At 37.8% G+C, this 22983-nt stretch overlaps 1 protein-coding gene across 1 annotated transcript; it reads right to left on the bottom strand.

Annotated features, from left to right (window-relative positions):
- Positions 1 to 523: 523 nt before the first annotated feature.
- On the bottom strand, positions 524 to 1138 carry LOC139693348 (uncharacterized). The gene has a single exon (XM_071591473.1). It carries the CDS (start codon positions 1136 to 1138, stop codon positions 524 to 526), a length of 615 nt encoding a protein of 204 aa, XP_071447574.1.
- Positions 1139 to 22983: the final 21845 nt, after the last annotated feature.

The raw sequence follows: 22983 nt of genomic DNA on the forward strand, positions 1-22983 counted from the left end.
ATTATTCTATAGTGTACATGATTTTCTACTGCATACCATTTTAAATGTATAATTGAAATGTGTAAGTACTAAAAAAATTGTAAATTATATGTATTTGTATTTTTCTTATTGTTTTGATATTTTGCATAATGTTTTTTTATTGATATGAAGTGTAAAACATGTATTGACAAAGCCATGCATAATTCTATGCTTACGGTGAATGAATAAATTGAATTGAAATGAATTGACTGTTTCCTCTAATTTACTTTTTTACCATGATAGTTGATCATTTGCTCCAGTCATTTTATTGTAGTCCTTATCTTAGATAGCTTGTGGTGTCTTGGAATGAAACGACGTGCTTGAAGGCAGGAGAGAGACTGCCGCCAAAATGGCGGTGCCTTGACTTTCTTTATTTAAACAGTTGACAATCGTTATGCACATAAACAAACACACAACGATAATCACTATATACTACATCCCTCCCCAGGAAAATAAAAAAAAATGATAAAAAAAACAGAGGCAATGGGCAAATTTTTTTTTTTTTTTAAACACTCCACTTCTTTTTTGGAATCCTCAACCTCTGAGGATATCGCCTTTGACCACCATCAACATTGTTCTTCACAGTTTCAGTGGAGTCTACCTTCCTGGACTCCCAGTATCCTACTGGTTCAGCATCTTCATTTGAGGACGACACAGGCACTAAGGGAGGCACTGACATGGGGGTATGCACTGACGTCTTCAGTTCAGCATCTTCATTTGAGGACGACACAGGCACTAAGGGAGGCACTGACATGGGGGTATGCACTGACGTCTTCACTGCTTCAGGACTGCTAACCTCGTCACACACTGTGTGAGGCCCTTCTGCTACTTTGGCTCTGCCCCTCAACTGATCTATGTGTCTGTGCCAAGTGTGTCCCTGCTCGGTTTGGACATGGTAGTTCCGGGACCCAAGTACTCTTGTCACCGTAGCCTGTACCCAGTCCTTTGAACCACCTCTCCCATAAGCCCTGGCCCACACTTCATCACCCACCCGAAAACGCCTTAACAGTGTCACTCTGGTCTGAGGCATTTCCAACAGTCTCTGTCTGAGAGCTACAGTCTTGCTGACACTAGGTTTGAGGAGAGTCAGGCGAGACCTGAGAAGTCGTCCAAACATCATTTTGCTAGGTGCTTCTCCGGTGACAGTATGGGGACTTATTCTATAATTAAACAAGTACTGTGGTAAGGCAATGTGCAATGGAACCCCTGAATGCAGCAGAGTCTTAATCTTATTTTTAAAACATTTCACAAGATTTTCCGCAGCACCATTAGTGGCTGGATGGTAAGGAGGAGAGAATGTGTGTAAGATTCCGTTCAATTTACAAAAATTTTGAAATTCACCCGATGTGAATGGGGACCCATTATCACTAACGATTTGCTCTGGCAGCCCAAACACAGCAAACAAACCCCGTAAATGACTGATAATTTCCTCAGCCCCACCGATGTAGTATATAGTGATTATCGTTGTGTGTTTGTTTATCTGCATAAACAAACACACAACGATAATCACTATATACTACATAGCTATTTTAACTTTTTTCTACTTAAGTATTTATTCTGTTTGAGTCTCTTAAATTATTACATTATCAATTGTCCTTACAAAGTAACATCTTCGTGTTTTGTTGTTAAAGTGACATCATTGTTCCAGTTGCCTTTATCCTTGCATATTATTTTTGACATATTTTTCTTGTGTTGGATATTCTGTTCAACTACCTTAACTTGGTGAATCAAATTCTTAGTTCTTATGTAGGAGGGAATTTGCATTAAGTTTAAGATAAATTATGAGATAAGTGTAGAGAGCTGCTTGTGGTTTGCATGTGTATTTAGCTTATACTTGTCTATCTACCTGGTTTTGGTATGTTTCCCCTGTGTTTGAGTGTTGCATTAATTATCCTTTCTAGTTCTTAAGTATATTTCTAGAGGTACATACTATAAATATCTATTATTATTATTATATATAAATATAGTTTTGTGTCTTCTTTGTGTTTGAGTGCCGCTTCTTTTTTTATATATACCAGCCCTAAGTAGATGTAATTGTATTCCTCGCGGTCTATATAGTATATGCGCGGGAGATCACGAGGGCATGAATTGCCCCCGATCAAGTCCCGTGTCGTGCTGCAACTGTGGCGGAGGCCATGAAGCTTATACCCGGACATGCCCTGACTACATTAGAGCGGCGAATAAATACGAACAAAATAAAACGCCTGCAGAAACGGAGAAAAGGGGATCAAATAGAACTTTCAAATCTGCACCGACCATCAATCCATGGCAAAAAAAGGCAGAAGAACGAGAAAAAGCTACGAAAGAAGGAAAGGATATGACAGGTACTAACAGGACTGAGAGTCAGGAAACCGAAAAAACATACGGACATATCCCCGAAATATCCGACCTGATAAGAACCATGTCAGGGTTTGGGAAAATGATGCAACTACAAATGCAAATGCTACAGGACATGATAACAAAAATAAGCAGCGTAACACTTACAAGCGCCAACTATCATGGAAAATAGACATAAAGCAAAGCAAAAATTGGTCATTTGCCTGTGGAATGTTAACGGAGGGCTTAGAGCATCAAACGCCCGAGCTTCTTCACTTCCTCAGAAGGAACAAGGTGGACATTTGTCTTCTATCAGAGACGCATCTGAAATCAGACGCTAGCTGGGAACTCCCCGGCTATAAAATAAGGCGGAACGATCGAGCTCTTACACATGGACAAAAAGCTGCAGGAGGCGTAGCAGTCATAGTACGAGAAGAGCTGACTACCACAGAATTGCCGATTTTAACGTTGAACAACCTAGAAAGCATAGGGCTGGAAATTTTAATGGACAAAGGGAAGATAAAACTATACTCCTGCTATTTCCCACCCAAAAAAAAATGGTAAAACCTGAATTTTACGCCCTCTTAAACTCTTACGAACCAACAATTATTGGTGGCGATTTTAACGCTAAAAATTATGACTGGGACAGCCCGACAAAGAAAAAAAACGGGAAACTTATCAAAATATGGACAAACGATCTAAGAGCAAAAATAATAGCCCCAAACGAACCGACGAGGGTATATGGCAAGAAGGTCATCGATTTCGTAATACTAAAAAATATAAGAAGTCCAGCGAAAGTCATTAACCACAAAAACCTAACAAGCGACCACTACCCGGTATAAATAAGCATTGGGACTAAACCACTAACAAACCTGGACAGGACTAAACGACCCTCTCACGGGCTAGCAAACTGGCAACTCTTCAGGGAAGCTATCGTAGAATCCTAGAAAGAAGGAGTCACAGCCCGGACACGACTGAGACGATAGATGAGATGGTAGAAGTAATAACAAATGCCATTAAGGAAGGCGTAAAAAAGGAATACCGGTGGCAAAGAAACGGCCGTATGGTTATCTCAAGCTATGCGACGAGGTAAAAATCCTCATCAAAGAAAGAAATGCGCTTAGAAGATCATACTATCGCCCAGGCACCCGAGAACTTAAAAATAGGGTTAAAGATCATAACAAAAAAATCAGTACTTCAATAGAGGAATCAAGGACTGCTAAATTTAATCAGCAACTAGCAGAACTAAATAAAAACAATCACTCCGTCTGGAAGCTAACAAATAAACTGCGGAAATGCCCACCCAGTGACCCAAGTATAAAAAATAACAGAGACCCTGACGACGTCCCTGGAAAAGGCCAAACACATGGCAAAATTTTATGAAAAGGTTTTTACGACCAACGACCTGGGGGCCGAAAATGCTGAAATTAAACAACAAACCGAAAATGAAATGGGTCACCGGAGGAGCAACTAATAATCACACTAGAAGAAGTTGTTGAAGAAATAGTCAAACTCCCAAATAAGAAATCTCCGGGATAGGACAACATCACGAATGAAATAATAAAAAGACTTCCGGAAGCGGCCGGCCAATATTTAGTAAAAAATTTTAAAGCGTCAATCACCCTTGGATACCGAAAAATTGGAAGGAGGCTTTGATCAAATCTATCCCCAAAAAAGGGGGGAAAACATGTAAAAAGGAAAATCTGAGACCAATATCCATCCTCTCAAGCTTGGGTTAGCTCTTCGAAAGGGTTGTAGCACCGCACATCAAGAGATATGCGGAGCTAAAGGAAGTCATACCGCAAGAATAGTTCGGATTCCGCCAGGGATACTCAACCGAACAACAGATTCATAGAGTGACAGACTTTATAAGTGATGCTTACAATAAAACAGTAAAAAACCAATGGAATCTTCCTTGACCTGTCTAAGGCTTTTGATAAGGTCTGGCATGGGGGCCTAATTCAAAAGATGCAGTCGTGGAATTTCCCTAGATGGATGAAAAATTGGAAATAGTCTTACTTAGACGGAAAGACATTTAAAGTTAAATGGGGAGAAGAAATAAGCGACAGTACAACTGCCAAAGCTGGTGTCCCACAAGGATCCATATTAGGCCCACTGCTATTTAACATTTATACAGCCGACTTTCCAATGCATAGAAATGACTGGCAAAGTATAACTGCCCTCTACGCTGACGATGCCGCAATCCTGGTAAAAGGGAAAAATATCAATTAAGTCAAAGAAAGACCACAAGACGCATTGGACGAGATAACATCATGGTACAGAAAATGGAAATTGCAGATAAACACAAAAAAAACAAAGCAATGCTCTTCTCCCACCCAAGATCACCTAAAATATCTAGCGAATGTATCAGGATTGGACAACAACCTATTGAATGGAGTAAAAGTATCAAATATTCAGGAGTGGACATGGATGACAGACTGAACTTCAAAATACATATTAAACAGATACGAGATAAGGCGACCGCTGTAAGGTCGCAGTTGGCACCGATTCTCAGACAAAACGCTACCCCTCAAGACATAAAAGTACTAATATACAGTACCACGATAGTAATAAGACCAGTATTGACCTACGCAGCACCTGGGTAGATGGGACAAGTCAGTAGATGCCTGATGGATAAATTAAATAGTACAGAAAGGAAGACACTGAGGCTGGCTTTTGGTCTCCCCCCCCTGGGAGGAAAACGAGATGGTGTACCAAAAAACAAACATAGAAAAACTTTCTTAATGACGAAGTGTTAAATATACTTTGATAATATAAAAGAAAACACTAATGGAGCTATGACATAAACCAAACAAAATAAAATAGGCCCCTATGACAAATATAGAAGACCAAATAATGTTACACTCCTAAACAATACGAAAAATTAATTAAATAAATAATAAGAGGGAAATACAACGACGCTGGTGGTGCTCCAGGAAGATATAGGAACTAAATATTGTGACAATGAGCACAAGCAAAACTAGGCGACCTCTGAAATATAAAGCCGCTTAAAAAACGGCAAAGCATGTCGTCGTCGTCGTAAAAGGAGTCAGTTGGTTATCTGGCGGTGACCGGTAGGGCACGATGCTTCGACTATGTTGCGTTTGTCGCGACAAGGTGTCCTATTGCTGACTAACTTCGGACGAGGGCTCCGCCTAGGTTCCATTCATCGTGACCGAGCCCACCCTGCAATACTCCCTTTCTTTCCGACGGACGAGGGCTCTGCCTAGGTTATGTGTGTCGTGACCGCGTCCACCCTGCCATACTCCCTTCCTTTCCGATGGACGAGGGCTCTGACCGCGTCCGCCCTGCCTTTACCCTCTTCCAGGTAATGTTCTTCCATTTTAATGCTGTCCGCACTCGCGTTGGTTTAACGAGGGTCTAGCCATCCATAATTTGCTTATACCTATCTAAATGGTGCATTATGACTGATGTTGTATAATATATGATTGTTTGGGTAAAACTCGGTGTAGTTATTCTGAATTTCCCCGATAACCTTTGTGTCGCACCATATTGACGCCCCTTTCGACCGCCAGTAGAGCATTCTGTTTAAGAATGCTTTATAACTACAAAACACCCTTCCAATAAGGGACACTTGACATGATGAAAAATTTAATTTCAGCTAGAATACTACAAATAATTTCGAAAATATTATAAACTCTTAAATAAATACTATAAATTTACAAAAAGTATTATACTAACATTTAAAAAGTCTATTAAATGGTCTAAGAATCATTCAAAAGTCGTTCAGAAACTTACTTTAATCTATGACTAGTGCCAACATTGAAATTCTTAATATAATTCTGCTTAATATTTTGATGAAAAATTTTAATAATCGAGAAGAGTATATTTACTTGAGTAATCAGAATGAGCTTGGGGAACACCATATCTACAATACTTTTTTATACAATAATACCATTCATTGTAATGATAATGGGATTAATTTTGAAGTTATAAGTTTACTTGGGAGTGTTTCCAATCTTCTTGTGCACAAATATTTTTATCACGAAATAAGCAGTAATTTCCACTTTTAAATATTAATGGAGAATTAAATATGTATTTTGGTAGGTACTTCGACTCTTGATAAAATGAAATTGCACATATTTTCAGAACAGAATAGAGCAATTAAATAGTTCTAATATATGTGGGAGTCGGTGAAGTGGTATGAATACATTACATATTACTCTGGTCAAATATCAGCTCAGTCACCAGTATGAATCTTTCTCAGGAAGCAGTTTAGAACTGAGTAATCAGTATTTACACAATGAACACATTTAAAAAGTAAACAATTTGACATGTGGACAGGGAAGAGAATAGAAAATATTGGCTGTTTGAGGAATTATACGCTAATGAAATTCAGTAAAAATGAAGTACATATTGAAGGTTGTGGAAAATGGTGATGATTTTGATAGAGAACTGACTAAGATGGAAAGGCTTACAAGAGGATACTCTACAGGAAATGTTCAAAGAGAAAAGAGGATGTAGGAGACACAAAATGGTAGACATAACATCAAGGTGGAAGAGAAAAGTGGAAGAATGAAGGGGACAGCTAAGCATTAAAAGCTACTGAGAAAACCCAAATAAATGGCAGGATATTCATTTTTTGTTGCATTATGCATAGCTATGTTCACAGTAAACAATGCTAAGGATAGAATCTTAGGAATTGATCACGATGCTCAAGGATTATCTGATAACAGAAAAGATTAAGATTTCATTTGATATTTTTAAATTTTCAAATAGCATGTTGCTAATGTTCATGATATCACTACTAAATATTAAATAGTCTATAGCGTGCTATCAGGTAATTTTTACAGAATGGGAGTTACTGAAATAAACCAACCACACACATAAAGCTAATTATGTAGCACTTTAACCCATATCAAGTTTAGAATCCTTCACCCTTTGTCATCTCTTGAAACTCTTAATATCGTACTCAATATCTGTGTTTCCAAATGGCTTTCATCTCCAATAGATATGTAATTTGGAAATGCCGACATATCAACTATTAATGGTAGTTAGTTGGTGATGTGCACATTTTATTGCATTGTTTAATGGATGGAGTAATATTATAATTGGGGCTCTTTGATTAGGGCAGAAACTTAGGAAACACAGATCAGCATGGACCAAAACATTTCAATGACCATTGGAAGGGCATTAAGCAAATTGGAGAATGGGGTTGGGAAAATTTATACCAACAACAAAGTGTTATTCGGTTTCATCAGTGTATTGAGGATCTGTATTGTGATCGCTTATGTTTGGTGAAAAAATTAAGATAGATAGATAGATAGATAGTTTTATTCACCATAGAACAATACATAATTGTATGGGCTTCGTCAAATTACATCAATTGTATACAGGTTCTTAGGAATAATAATGTACATGACATATATGAGTATTAAGGATTTAAAAAAGTTGAATTTCCTACATTGGCTCTTTCTGTGTACTCTTGGACGCTATAAAAAACATTATTTAAAAAGAAATGTTTTAACATTTTTTTGAATTTATTTTCTTGGGGGAGTATTCGTTTTAACTCTTCAGGAAGCCGATTAAACAGTAGTCTTCCTGAAACTTCTGGGGTTTTTTTTAGTACTGCTACTCTGCAATGGCCATTATGACGATTTTCCTTGCCCCTGGTGTCGTACTTGTGAACGTCCCTATTTCTGATCAGTGAAGGTGTTTTCGTGCAGGCATACAATATCACATTATACATATATATACTGGGAATGGTCATGATTTTGTGACATTTGAAATACTCCCTGCAGGATTTTCTTGCATTTAGTTTAAATGTAACCCTAACGCACGTTTTTGAAGTGTGAGTATTCTGTTGATGTTTCCATGTGCTGAACTCCCCCAGCAGACTATGCCATATCGAGCTATGGACTCAAATATACCATGATATACTGGGATTAATACTTCTGTATTACAGTAGTTGGCAAGATTTTTTAAAAGGAATAGGGCTGAACATAATTTTTTACTACATTTTTCCATTTGAAACCTCCAGCTTAACTTGTTGTCTATTTCTAAACCCAATAAAGTGGTATGTTCTAACTCAGTAATCAATTGGTTTTCTATTTCTACAGAAATATTTGACTGAAGGTCTCTATTACTAAATACCAAGTAAACTGTTTTTCTTGCAGGCATTAGGCATATTCTGCTTTCTTAAGGCATTAGGCATATTCTGTAAGGGTAAACAAGGGTAGTTCTTTGGAAAATTCTTTTATATTTTCAATTGAGAGAGAAAGGATAAATTATTATTAGAATTACATACATTACCTGTATAAGCAATAGGCAGTAGCTCTTCAGCCTGTCCTGTTACTTGACACACTCATTATACCAGAGAAGTTCTTTAAAATCCAATTATAATAGCTTGCATTAATTCTTAACATATGATCAAGAGAATCTAAGTACTGAAGGGAATTACTTTTGTGAACAGGGGTACATTAAAACATTTGCATTGGAAACAGGGTGCTTCAGACAGTATTGCTGGATTCCATATTATTTTACGCCGTGCTTTTGGTGTAAAAGATGAGAGAAAATTCTAGTTGTATTTTATTTAAGTAAATCTGGGATAATATCCAAAACTGTCAATATGAGCTTTTATTCTAGGATATGCCCTAAGGATCATTTAAAAACACAACCCGTCTTCAATTTATACCTGGCTCTTGTGGTGATATTTTCAATTCAATTCCACTAAATCAATGGATGAGGTATTTTATAAATCATGAAGAGTATGTTTACTTGAGTATTGATAATGAGTTTGGTGAACCCCATATCAGTATTATTTGTGTGACAATTATAGCAATCATTCAAATGATGATTTGGTTAATTTTTAAGTTGCACATTTGATTGGTGGAGTTTTGAATATTCGTGTGCACAAGATAGGTCAAAGGCTAGGACCAAAATGATAGGTAGTCTGTGGACCCCAGTGGTTCGGCAATTGAGTGATGGTTTCATGTTAAAACACTATTGAAGAAGGCAACAGGAAACCACCTCATTTATCATTCCCAAGATTTATATGATGGGCACTAGAGAGAATATGAGTCCTGGCAACTGAGAGTCACTCTGCTGGACAGCTGAGAGGTCACATGCAGCAGCTGTGTCCTCTTCCCATCACCCATCATAGGGAGAAGGTCATTTTTCAGCACCGTGATTTGGCTTCCTTATCCCAAGTGTTTGTGCACCATGACACAACAAAGCTTGCCCTCAAGCCACCATACGACGGACCATTTGAAGTGATAAAGATGATGGAAAAATATTTCACCCTTCGTGTCAACGGTGTCCATTGATGCACTTAAGCCAGCCTTCTATTTGAAAGATGACATCCCACGAGATAAGATTCTTACTACGTCCAGTCCCTCCAAATCCCATGGAGGTGATGAGCAGCCCACAACAACAATGCCCCCAGCAGAGAGCACCCACAGTGGCTGCCTGGTCCAGTTCCCACAGCATCTGAGGGATTTTGATTTGCAAATTGTTTTCTATTTGTTTTTCCTTTCTATCCATCTCCATTTGCCCAAGCCTTAACCACTGCAAGGGTGGTGATTTGGGGGTTATACACATTACATCTGTGAACTTGGGAGTCTTCCTATTCTTCCTACCAGAGGATAGAAGGGGGGGGGGAGGGACAAAGATGCATTAACAAATCAGCCAGCAGATGGCCTATTGCAATGAGCAACACCTTGTGCCATCTGCACCTATGCACTCTTGCAATTGGGCATTGTGACAATAAATGTTCCGCAGTTTTCTGTTATTAGCTTCATCCTTTTATAATGATAGCCCCTTTGGTTTCCCCCTTTGATGCCACAGAACAACAAGAAGGAGCAGCTTGCGCACATTCCCTCAAGTTCTAGGAAACGTCTCTTACTCGTAGCGGTGCCCTCACGATTAATTCTTTGCCCAGGCTGGTCCCCTACCACTCAAAGAACAGTAAAACTATTCACTTTATTTGATGCATCTTAAGATGTAAGGTGAAACTCTGTGGAATCATTTTAGAGTATAAAAGTATCGACCAAAGCATGATAGATTGAAAAGGGAGGTAAACATTGAACCCAAAAAGATTTTCACAGTGACCATGAACTATTTTTACCTTGCCTTTAGAGGTCCGATGTGAATTTCTTCGATTCTACCACAACAGGATGTAATAACGACTTTAAATGTTTAATTTTTTTAAATCAAAACCAGAATAGAAAATTCATTTAGGAAACAACCTTTAAAATAATAAGCATGGCCATTTAGTCAAATAGCTAAAAATCAAAGAGCTGCCGTATCATCTTGAGCTTCCCTCACCAGTTAATCAAACAATATATCACAATTTCTTTTAAGAAAAACTATCCTGACCCAATATGTAGTTCAATTTTAACAACAGTTTTCCAATTTAAACAACCAATAATTTAACACATTCACAAATTCACATTGAGAAATGTTTGAAATTGTTGCAATTAAATATTTATAAATGGACCCAAGAAGTTACATATACGTCAATAAGGTAACCTTCCTTGCAGCCTTCATCAACAAGGATTAAATCCATCATAAATTCGCTCCAAAATAACAGCTCATCCATTGACAAGGGGAATCGCTCTCCCTAGGAGGAAAAGTCACCATTTCAATAGCTTTGTCTTTTCATTGAGATTACAGAGAACATTACAGATGATTTGACATTTTAAATTTGCAAGTTTAATGAAGGATAATTCCTCCCATGCTTCCTATACCCATTTCCATACGCATTCATGGAAGTGTATGAGTGGTCATGGAAACCCCTTCCTTTGGCCTCTTCCTAAGGCTGCTCCTCTCTACTTCCCATCTGCCACTTGCATCTTAGTAATTGAGGTATGTGCAGGCTGCAGGCAGGTCTCCATCCTATCCATCCAATCTTTTCCTATTTTCTGCAAGATATTCATTCTTTATGCCACATTAACGCTGTAAAGTAAGTTCCTTCCCGAAATGTACAAAAGAAAAAAACATCCTCATTAATCGATCATCAACATTGATTTTATGAACAGGAACTAGCAATGATTTATTGAAATTTTCTGGCCAAATTCCCACCTATTAAATGCTATGAATTAGTCAGGAGCATTTTAGTAGGAGTATTTTCTACCCTAACCGTCTTAATTGATTCAAGCTTGGACCTTTGAACTAATTTTATTCCCAACTTTTCTTTGATTCCTTGGAACAATTTCCCTTTCTTGCTTACTGACATGGTTTCAACCTTCCTGTGTAATTAACCCATTTCACCCTTTTTCTAAAACCTGTCCATATCATAAAACCAATCCTTCAACCATGCGGCTCGGTGTGTTATGGTAGAGTTAACCCGGTACTAAGCCGGACGGCATGTGAAATTCGCATATCAGGGTAGGAGTGCGATTTCCTTTCCCTTTCACTAAAATCTTTAAATTTAAAAAAATTAAAATTAAAAAAAAGGAATGAAATTATTACCAAATTATGGAAAGTGCTCTTCAAAACAATACTCGTACTTTCACAAATTATGGCCATTATAATGTCTGGTGAGTTAATAATTGAAGCATGATATTTCTGTTCAATGACATAGGATATGAAATGACTATAACTACTGCAACTGCAGTGGAATTAAGTATTGGTTCTCACAGAGTTGATAGAGATGAGTAGAGCCTTGAGACAGGGTTGCTGTTTCAATCCTACTCTACTCTGAAAAATAAAAAGAAACCAAACATGAATTAACTTCAAATGTAATTGAAGATAGACCATGTATAAATTTATTGATTAATTATTTCTTTTTAAATATCTCTCCACAAAACTTAAGGTTAAAGAATATTAACTGAGGACTAAAATGAAATATCAAGTTGACAACAATGACCACTGAAAACCTGGAAATTAAATTTTTAAAGGTCTATTGCAGGTTCTAAAGAGGAAAAACTTTTCTTTTTCCCCAATTGAGGTTATTCACTTGTAGCGGCAATGATGCCGGGTCCAAGAGCAGAAAGATGTCTATCAGAAGGGCAGCCTGGGTATTACAGGTGATGATCTATAAGAACTTTTAAAAAGGCATCCAGTTATAACTTAGGGCCAGTGGCAAAGGTTCCCCTACAAAGGGCATAACGATTAACCTTAAAAATGTCTACACCACTTGAATATCCTGGAATCCTATTTTGTCTTAATTTGAATCTACTTATATCTTCTGTCATCAGTATTTGTTTCAATATCAAGTTCTCATAGCCCTGGTTAGAAAGGAAATAATTAATATTGCAGTTGTTGAGCTTTACGGTACTGCTGTGGCTTATGTATGTGATCAGCTGCTCAGTTATGTCTAATATAATTGGACATTATTATCAAAGGGTCTTTTTTAAGGTTTTTATGAGTTGAAATGTTTAAAATTCCGGGCAGCCACTAAAAACCTTGCTGCTATCAAGCATGTTTACCACTCATTCGGCAAATATGACCGGCTGAGCTTCTCTTTCTCCCATCCACTCCCATTACTGTGTTATGGCAAGGGCTGTTTTCCATTAAATCACAAAAGGATTCAGATTTCTGACTGCCAAATTGAATTTCTTCTTATGTTGGCCCATTTGATGCCAAGAAAATTTGAACCTATGTCCATTAGGAATTGTACAGTACCTTACAGTGCCTTAATAAATGAATGTTTAAAAAGGGAAATTATATCACGCCCTGAATACTTTGATAGGCAAGAGTAGAGTAATACTGAGCCCAATAGGATGTGGGACTCGCGCACCAGGCTAGGGTGTCTCTGTTGTTAGGAGGGATGGTGTGAAGGAGGCTGTTGGTCTATCGTTAAATGCGGTTGATGGACTAGGTCCAAATGTGACGGAGAAGGAAGATGATCAGGGGTAGATGGTGATATTTCGAGTACTGAAGGCCCTGGCTCCATTTGGAGTGATTGGCATAAGTTTTTTGGGTAGAAAAGGAGAGGTAGGTATGGTAGAATGATGTATGGGGGCCCAGATCGTCAAATGAAGGAATAGGTCAAGGTCAATAGAAAGGAAGGAATAAGTCAAGTATTGTCAAAATGCTTTCAGCAAATTAGAAGGCTGTGGTGTGAGATCTGCACTGCAGTACTCTCCAACTCAGGAGTCTGGCAGAATCGTCAAACACTGAATGGAAGAGTCGAGTAAAAATTACTTGATTGTTCAGTAAACTAATTCAACAGAATACGTAATAATACCTGAAAATTCTATAATTCCTACATGACCATGGAGACCTGTGAATTGGCTCTAAAACCTGTGAAGCAAAATGATGAAATATATATAGCCAAGAAAATCTCTGGCTAAAGCCTAATTCTGCAAGCAAAAGAGCATGAAAATTATAGACTATGGCTCTGGTGGCTTCTTCTGTAATAATTATTATTTTATCATAATGACAATTTGATATTGAATATAATAATTGTTTGAAAAGTCATTCCCTTTATTTTTTATTCTACAAAAATATTCACCCAAATGATATTAAAAAAGCCTTCATTTAAATGAATTGACTTGGTATTTCTCAATATTCACCAAGGTCTCACCAGGTCTCATCAGTTACGCTGAAATTAGGATATGAATCAAACATTAATTTTTTATCTCTGTAAAGTCTTGCCATGATTAGGAAGATGATATGTTTTGAGATTGGGGAGATTTTTTGCAGGGAAAAAAACTGTATAAACTATTGTATACAATGTTATAAGTTTGAGGTTTATAGATAATTTGAAATGCACATCCATGAAGAGAGGGACAGAATAGGAGAACAGTGAATGGAACTACAGAAACATCTTTCTGCGGAGGCAGACGTTTGGAAGGTCAGGAAAAATTTTACACATTTTCTCCCAAAAACATTCTTTTTCCATGCTAAACTTATAGTTATATTTTACAGTGTTTTTTTTCAAATACAAACTTATACGGGGTTGTCTGATGGAAATGTGAGAGGACGGAACACAAGCATTCCAAGGAATTTTATCGAACTCTTTCAGTCAATAATAGCAAGATAAAATGAATTACACAATGATACATTTTTTAATGGCAAAGTATTTTGAATTTGAAACAAAATTATTTCCCTCACCGGAAGCGATCCCCTACTTCAACAGTGTGACTGCATCTCCAAGTTGAAATACTTTCTCATTGTTTTGAGGGCATGTAACTCCCTTAGGTTTTGGCCAATAATACCTAGTCATAATATCTTATAATAATAATTTATTCATTTTGAAAAATGGTACAACCATATTAGGTGTCATCAATATAAATATATCTCTATGTATAAACATGAGACTTGAATGTTTTGAAGATTGTCACAAAAGAATTCATCCTACAATGAAACAGGCGAGCAAGTATCCAGGTATATACCCTATTCTTGAAGCACTGGATGCAGTTCAATTGCAACTGACTAGGCAGACAATCATACAGACGAATGATCACATCATGAAATGTGTTGTAAATTGATCACCAACTACAATAAGTAGTCCCTCTTGCCCTGTAGTGACGGATGTGAGATCTTCATTGGTAAGTTTCTAGATTAACTTTTGCATTAATCAGAGCCTTAAAGATATATAAACTAACTACTTTCATGGTCCCATACCTAAGAAAAAAAGGTTTGCAGGAATCACGTGGTGGTATATTAGCAAGAGAGCAAATAGCTCTCCATTGCGATAGCAAAATTTGTTTAACATGTGAGGAATTACCCAATAACTCAACACAATACTTCAAATGACATTGGAAAAAGGCATGGTGGCGTGTTAAACGATACTTATTTGAAATGAGAATCATCACAGATCTGACTGATGTGGATCTCCCATTTAAGTTTAGTATCAATATAAATTCCTAGGATCTTAGCAGTTACAATGTCAGTTATTTTGAATTAAAGACTTAAATTCCAAAAAACATCATCAATATGAATGCAAAGTGTATGATAATTGTGATAATATTAAACCATACCTTAGTCTTTCATTGAGTAGAATTTGATCATATATTTTCATCTTCTAGATGTTGAGATTTTTGCACAAACGTGGGGTCATCGGCATATGAATCAGATGTAGATTTCATATTACATGGCAAATCATTAATGATGATGGTTAAACGACTGGGCCATGCATAGAGGAAAATTAGACACCATATTTCACTTTAAGAGCTGCAGATCAAAAGCCAACCACTTGGTCGCGATTATCCAAATATGGATGGCTTCAGTAGTTTACCTGCAAAACCCTTTGTACCATAACATTCTAGACTTGATAGTATTATTGAATGTTTAACACAGCCGAAAGCCTTACTAAGATCACATGGTGTAACAGACGAGCAGGTGGATTAATACGCGTATTGTTTATGTCCGTACATAATGATGCAGGCATACAAACACGCCATGCAGTGTCGATTATTAATAATGAACGTCGTAATAAGAATTATACGTAGGTTCCACAAATAAAACAACAACCAACTGTAAGTTATCAGTGTCCAAATTCGGATGTATTTTTATAAATAATTAATGAAAGATCGATTGACGATATAGTGAAAAATGAATTGCTGTGTTGCATTTATGGGTTCTAATTGGAGTGGTTATTATAAATGGGGGTGAGCGACAGTTGAGGTAATTCGCGTCGTTGGGGATAGGTGGGTGATTTGGGAGAGGCAGGATTTTCCGGGCAGTGGGTATTATGGGCGGAAATAAAAACCGGTACCACAACAACATTACTCCAATAGCGAAAGACGCTAGGGTACCAGTACGTGGGTGTACTCTCAAAAAATAATACAGATGTGCTCGATGCATAAATACGACATGGAAAGTGTTGGCCTCCTTCCATTGCCGGAAAACACCGAACGGAGTCCAATCAATATGCAGGGTCAATGCTGTATTGAATTGGTTGAGGGGCGAGAGTAGGTTTCCTTTTTCCAAAATAACGCGAGGTTGTTGCCGACAGTGCTTACCCTCGTAAAGGAACATTTCGAAGTGTGTTTGTGTGTGGAACACAATTTCACTTCACACAAAAAAGTGTAACACGGTGAATGTATAGTATGCTACTTACAGTATCACGCGTCCTTGTATCCTCGGAATTCAATCCAGCCAATTCCATTCCTTTTTTTCTTTCCTACTTTTGGTGATGTTCCTTCCTTCTTCTTAGTCAAAGGATGTTTCTTAGGTAGACGCTTCTTAAATACTATAATTCCACTCGCCTCATTCATGGAAACTGAAATAGTTAGAAATACAAGTGCGAAGTACACCCAAACAAAAAATGATAGGTATTTTAAAGTAGTCATTCTTTCGAAAAGAATACGAGTGCATTGAGTTAACTTGAGTTCACATTTTCCGTTGAGCACTCAACTCGTAGAAATGAGAATTGGTGCTTTCGCAGTCACTACAAAGGTGGCATTGCACCTCCAGTGGAACACAAGGCTAAGGAAAATTACAACCTCAAGTAAATTCTCCTGCGCCCCAGTTTCCCTTCAGATCACGTCAGTAAAATGCCGACACTAGGCCGTTAAATTCTCAAGCTACGTACAGAGGAGAAAAGATTATCGTGTCCGTATAGTCACTTCCACGAATAGAAGCTGGAATAGTCTCGAAGGGCTTGCCACTGTTCTTAGAAGGAACGCCTGTCAAGCAGTGCTTTGGTAATAAGTGCGCCTTGACCACGGATTAATCGAACCTTTGTTTTCTAGTAATTGTTAAAAATAACGACGGTGATCCGCGCGGCTGCGAATCGTGGATAGATCTGACATTGGATTCAGTCTTATTATTACTTGGTGACGATTGGCGCAATCCCGGGAAAGAGTGATGTTTTCGATTACATTCCGGGTATTCCTGGTGTCCCAGGGATCGCAATAGTGACCTCTGCCCCGAGTGCACTCAACCCCTGTGCCCAGAGTACGTTTCCAATTTCCCCTGGGAACGTTTATAAAGTGCTGATGAACTGACTCGTGCTGTCAAGAGTTGATTCCGAATTTCGCACGATGATTGATTTTGCTGTTAACCGAAGTGGATCATCTCAGTGGGCACGTATGTACTCTGGCAAATATTAAGTTACCGTGATATATTCGAGAGAAAAAAATAATCCGTCTCTCTAGGAGAGAGGAGAGTTAGACTTCTCGTTGGTAGGTGATAGGGATGGACCACGATACCAAAATCCGATTCGATATTTCTTAGGTATGTGTCTTTGCGCCATTTCGCGCCTTTGCGTAGTCGTTTCTTGTGGCAAAGGCGAACTATTTCCACTGGCGACATCTTGTGTTTGAAGAACAGACTACGGCAGTTAGTTGAATAATATAACAAAATTAATATTCAATTAAAAATATATTATTTAGTAAAGAGAAATATATTTAAAATTACACTACTTAAATCTCGATGAAATTTTTCTTTAGATTTAATTTACTCTTAAGAATTTAACTTCATGGCATATTTTCAAATTTAAAAAATGACGTCATCCAACGGTTTCGACCACCTGCTCTTCATTCGATGAGCTACCCGTTCAGTTGGTCATGTGTCGTCGCGTCGGAAGGAGGTGAGTGGATACTTGTCTAATGTTCCCGCCTTTTTAGATTATTTTTTGATGCCTTATATTCTGGGCTGCACTTGTTGAAAAGGGTGTAATTCTTTTATTTCGAGGTAATTTTATACTTATTATTGCGAATAGGGAAGGATATTTCGATTCCTAGTAATTATGGGACCCAAGTGTCGACTGATTTCTTGTGCGATTGGTAGTAACTAATCCGTTTAAAGCTTGCCACGGGAAAAGTTAAATTACACCAAAATTAACAATGAAACGGGAAGTTGTGCCATTTCGATTATTTTCAAAATAAAATTAATGCCGAAAAGACGGAGAGATTTTGGTACGCGACGATATAAGTCACTGCTCTTCTTCACTAAGATTTCCGTTCTTCTTCTATTCCAGAGAACCAATGTCTCAACCAATTTTCTGCTCCAAACGTAGCTAAACTAAATGCAGGGTGCGGTATATAACTTCCTTAATTAAAAAGAAATTTATATAGCCACACCCTGTAATTTAAGACGTCACGTCATCCACAGGTGGTTCACTGCCTTTCCGATTCGTCAACCCTAGTTTTTTTAATGTAGGTACTTATTTCTAGGCCCCATCTCATTGCATCCTGCTTCCATACTCATTAAAAGGGTAAACTCAAGTACTCATTAAACTTTTACGAACCGGAGTCCAACGCGTGCGAACGTTTGTCGCAACAAAGCGGTGGCCATTGGTATTGTTTCAGCGAACACATTCCAAGTTAACAGTCGAGGTCACTAGGAGCCAAGAGTCCTCCAGTTCAAATGCCCCATTTTACTCAGAGACTCTCTCTCTCTCTCTGACCAAGGCTGGAGTTGGATAATTTTTTTTCGGAGAAAATTGATCTTTAAGTGACGATGAATTAAGTGTTTCTAACACTCAAAGCTTCATTTCATGCGACTACTGTTGGGTGAAAAGGTGCAATACATATTTTCACACTCCGATACAAAATGACTTGCAAGTATTTTATTTGATATAATTGGGCGAATGAAGTTTCTTATTATAAAAAACGAACGGGGTTTAACGTTCAACGTCGTTATAATGAGCAATATGGCATTTTTTTGGATGCGAAATATATACATACTGAAAATGGAAAGTTTTTTCATGCACATTCTTTAGTGTTTAGACTCTTGGCTAAGTTGTTTTTGAATCTGATTTCAGTGATGTGATCGGTTTGCGTGTGTTTGTTTGGAAAGGATTCTCCCCTTGGAAAGGGAAGAATGCCCGAGTGTTGCGAGAGAGTGAGATGGACGGATACGCCTCGAAGTGCAGGAATGAAATATGGATTCCTAGGGAATGGAGCTTCGAGGAATGCAGCGAATAGGAATACTTGTAAGTTGACACATTGATTTATTTATACATTTATCAATGCTTAATATGTCAGCGTCGAGTTGACCTCTGACATGGGAGGTCAGATTTTAATTTCCCTCTCTTCCTTGTCTCTTTTTCACTCTCTCCCTCTTTCATATTTCTCACAAATATTCTACTTCCTTATAAGGAAGCAGTGCAATGATCATATTCCAATTTGTTTCACGCGGGTGAATCATTGTTGCTGAAAATGTAAACAGTGCTGTAGTTACGTGCGATAACGCGCGCGAGGCAAATGTAATTCTTTTAACGTGCTTTATTTGTCTAGTTATTAAGCTAACTACAGGCCTGTGCCTTTTTAAATATACCTAAGCAGGTGTAAAATTTGCTATTCCTCGAAATATACATACTTGTTCCACTTTCATTATAAGTTTTCGTCGAGGGGATTTTCAAGTTTTTTTCCTACTGTTGGCGAACAATATGTTTATCATGTTAGGTTTTTATCCATTTACTGTGCGTTTTACGTTTTTTTAATTCCATGCCGTGAGGTGGTTGTGTGGGCGGAGTGTTTGCACGAGATTCATTAAACAATTGAAAGCTGCCTTGGGTTGTTGATAAGGGGGAAGGGTAAACCAGGCTATATTTAGTTTTCATTGAGTGTTTTTTTCCTAAAATGCCAAATGAGCCTTTCTCGCCATTTTAAATGAAAAGTAAGAGTGGAGATGGAAGTGCATGGCCATGTTCAACTTTGTAAGTGAATTTAATTGCATTGCGTTAGCTATTTAGTTTATCGATAACTTTGTGGATACTACCTTTATGGAAACCGTAATCAGAAAATGCCATCCACATTGCTGACTACGTTTTGTAGAAATACTTGAATTAGGTCCTGCATTCGTTTATACAAACCTGGAGAATAAAAATTGAGGAATTAGGGATTACCCACCGCTTTAACTTATGCTTGATTATTATAATTTGGATTAACCTTATAGGGGGTCCCAGAAGAATCCGACCCAATAAGGAAAACTCAAAAATTGTGGAAATAAATTTATTTATATTTCAACATAATCTCGTTTCAACATTAAACACTTTTCACAGTGCCGTCCAATAAGCTCGGTAATGTTTTTATAACAAGAACTGCTTTCCTCCTCTAATTATCCATTACCTGCCGACATTACATCTTCACGGTTGGAAAATCTATGACCACCGCGAACGTATGTCGAAAAAATGCGGTGGCCATTGGAATTGTTTGAGCGAACGCATTCCAAGTTAACAGTCGAGGTCACTAGGAGCCAAGACTGCTCCAGTTCAAATGCCCCATTTTACTCAGAGATTCTTTCTCTGACTAAGGTTGGAGTAGGATTAATTTGTTTTCGGAGAAAACTTATCTTATGGTGACGATGAATTCCGTGTTTCTAACACTCAAAGCTACATTTCATGCGACTACTGTTGGGTGAAAAGGTGCAATAAATATTTTCACACTCCGATACAAAATGACTTGCAAGTATTTTAATTGACATTATTGGGCGAATGAAGTTTCTTATTCTAAAAAACGAACGGGGTTTAACGTTCAACGTCGTTATAATGAGCGATTGGGCATTTTTTTGGAGTATACTTATATTATTATTATTGAGTAATCTACCGGTTAAGGTAGGTTTTCGGAAGGATACAATTGCGACATATATACTTGATGACCGCTAAAAAAACTAAAAATCCGGCAACCTACTCTACATCAGGTCCCTCTTCATCTCTGAATTTTTTCTTACATCTTACGACAAGCAAAAAATTCATTCCGAGGGGAGAAATAGGGCACAAAAATCCTTTTTGAAATGAAGAAACGGAGTGATAGGATATCCCAACACGACGGATTCTGTATCAGACGGTATAGATGCAAAAAAACATTCCATTTTATGAGAATAGTAAAAGAATAATTCTATTGCAATAAATTGTGTGAAAATGCTGAGAAGAAGAGGAAATGTAGTATACAGGTGTAATACCCTATGTTAGACTAATGGTTGTAATAAGGTGAACTGTAGAAAAAGCAGTTAAATTCTGGTATGGGTTAATTCTGGTAGGGATTAGAAGTGGACCTTTAGGGTTGGTAAATTCTGGTAAAAAAAGCGAGGTGCTGCTATAATGCGAATCAACGGATCCGTTGGATATATATCGGGATGAAACGGTGTACAAAAAAAGGCATATAAAAATGAAGCCCTAAAATAAAGCCAGCGCACTGCAAAATAAATTCTTCATGGTAGTACGGTATTCAAATATGAAAATGAACACAATGTAATGAAGAGTGAACGTAGGTCAAGAAAAAAGGAGTATTAAGATTAGATTTAGACCTTTAGGTTTGGAAAACTGTGCATTTAAGGCCAGACGTATTTCGGCGATTAATTTTAATTTTTGTTGTGTGTGCGGCCTGAGTAATTAACTCCCACTCTTCTATCTCGTGGATTGGTGTTCGGCATCCTCTCAAAATTCCTCTTCTATGATAGAGAAGAGAGTTTCAATCGTTGGAGCCACAAACATCTTGGATATATATAGAATGCAAAAAGAAATTACGCGGCAGTATGACTCTGTAGTTAAAGTAGGTATGATGTCATTTCAGGACCGGCGCACAGACCGTTCGGGCGGAGCCTTCCATTGGTGGGGCGAAGAGGAACTTAAGAAGACTTTTTACTCAATTGTGTATTTTATAAATGTAATGTTGTAAATTTGTCAAATTTCAAGTGTTCTATATATGTAATGGATGTAAATAGGCACACTGTTACACTTACAATCCCTCGGACACTCGCCATCACTTCATTTTAAACACTCGTAGGATACACATTGTGTGCTTGGATGCTTGGAGTATTAAGGAGTGTGTATGAATGCATTGGTAGCTAACTAACAGATAGATTATTGGGTTTTGGTAGATCTAAGAAGGTGTATTATTGCACTAGTATATTCGTATGTAATAACTAACTTGTGTGAATGTGTATGGTTTGAGTGGTGTTTCCTGTGTATGAGTCACTATTAAACACACAGCGAATTTACGAACAAGTCACTAACGTACATTTTACATGTGTTATGTAATGATCTGATATTATTCATGATGAAGAAATATCCTCTATATGTTTACTTAAATTGAACTAATTAAGGCTGGGCGTATTCCCGCAATTAAATTTTAATTTTTGTTGTGTGTGCGGCTCTGAATGATTGACTCCCACTCTTCTATCATGTGGATTGGTTTTCGGCCTCCTGTCGTTCTTCCAATTCTATGATTGTTGAGAGAGTTTCAATCGTTGGAACCAATCACATATAGTGGAATTGTTTTGTGCACTAATCCGCTCTCTTTCAGGAAAAATTACGTGGACCAATCAAGACTTCGTATGATGAAAGAAGAAACGCAAGAATATCAACTTATGGAGAATGGACACATTACATTGAAGAATAGACCTACGCCAAGAAGATGCGATGCCATAGGGTTAGATTTGGACCCCTAGGGTCGGAATACATTGCGACTAAGGCTAGGCGTATTCCCGCGTTTAATTTTAATTTTTTGTTGTGTGTGCGGCTCTGAATGATTGACTCCCACTCTTCTATCATGTGGATCGGTTTTCGGCGTCCTGTCGTTCTTCCAATTCTATGATTGTTGAGAGAGTTTAAATCGTTGGAACCAATCACATATAGTGTAATTGTTGTGTGCACTAATCCGCTCTGTTTCAGGAAAATTTACGTGGACCAATCAAGACTTCGTATGATGAATAAAGAAACGTAAGAACATCAACTTATGGAGAATGGACACATTACATTGAAGAATAGACCTACGCCAAGAAGATGCGATGCCATAGAGTTAGATTTGGACCCCTAGGGTCGGAATACATTGCGACTAAGGCTAGGCG

The sequence above is a fragment of the Hetaerina americana genome, unplaced genomic scaffold (genome assembly GCF_022747635.1).
Source record: "Hetaerina americana unplaced genomic scaffold, ioHetAmer1.1.p SCAF_47, whole genome shotgun sequence".
NCBI lineage: Eukaryota > Metazoa > Arthropoda > Insecta > Odonata > Calopterygidae > Hetaerina > Hetaerina americana.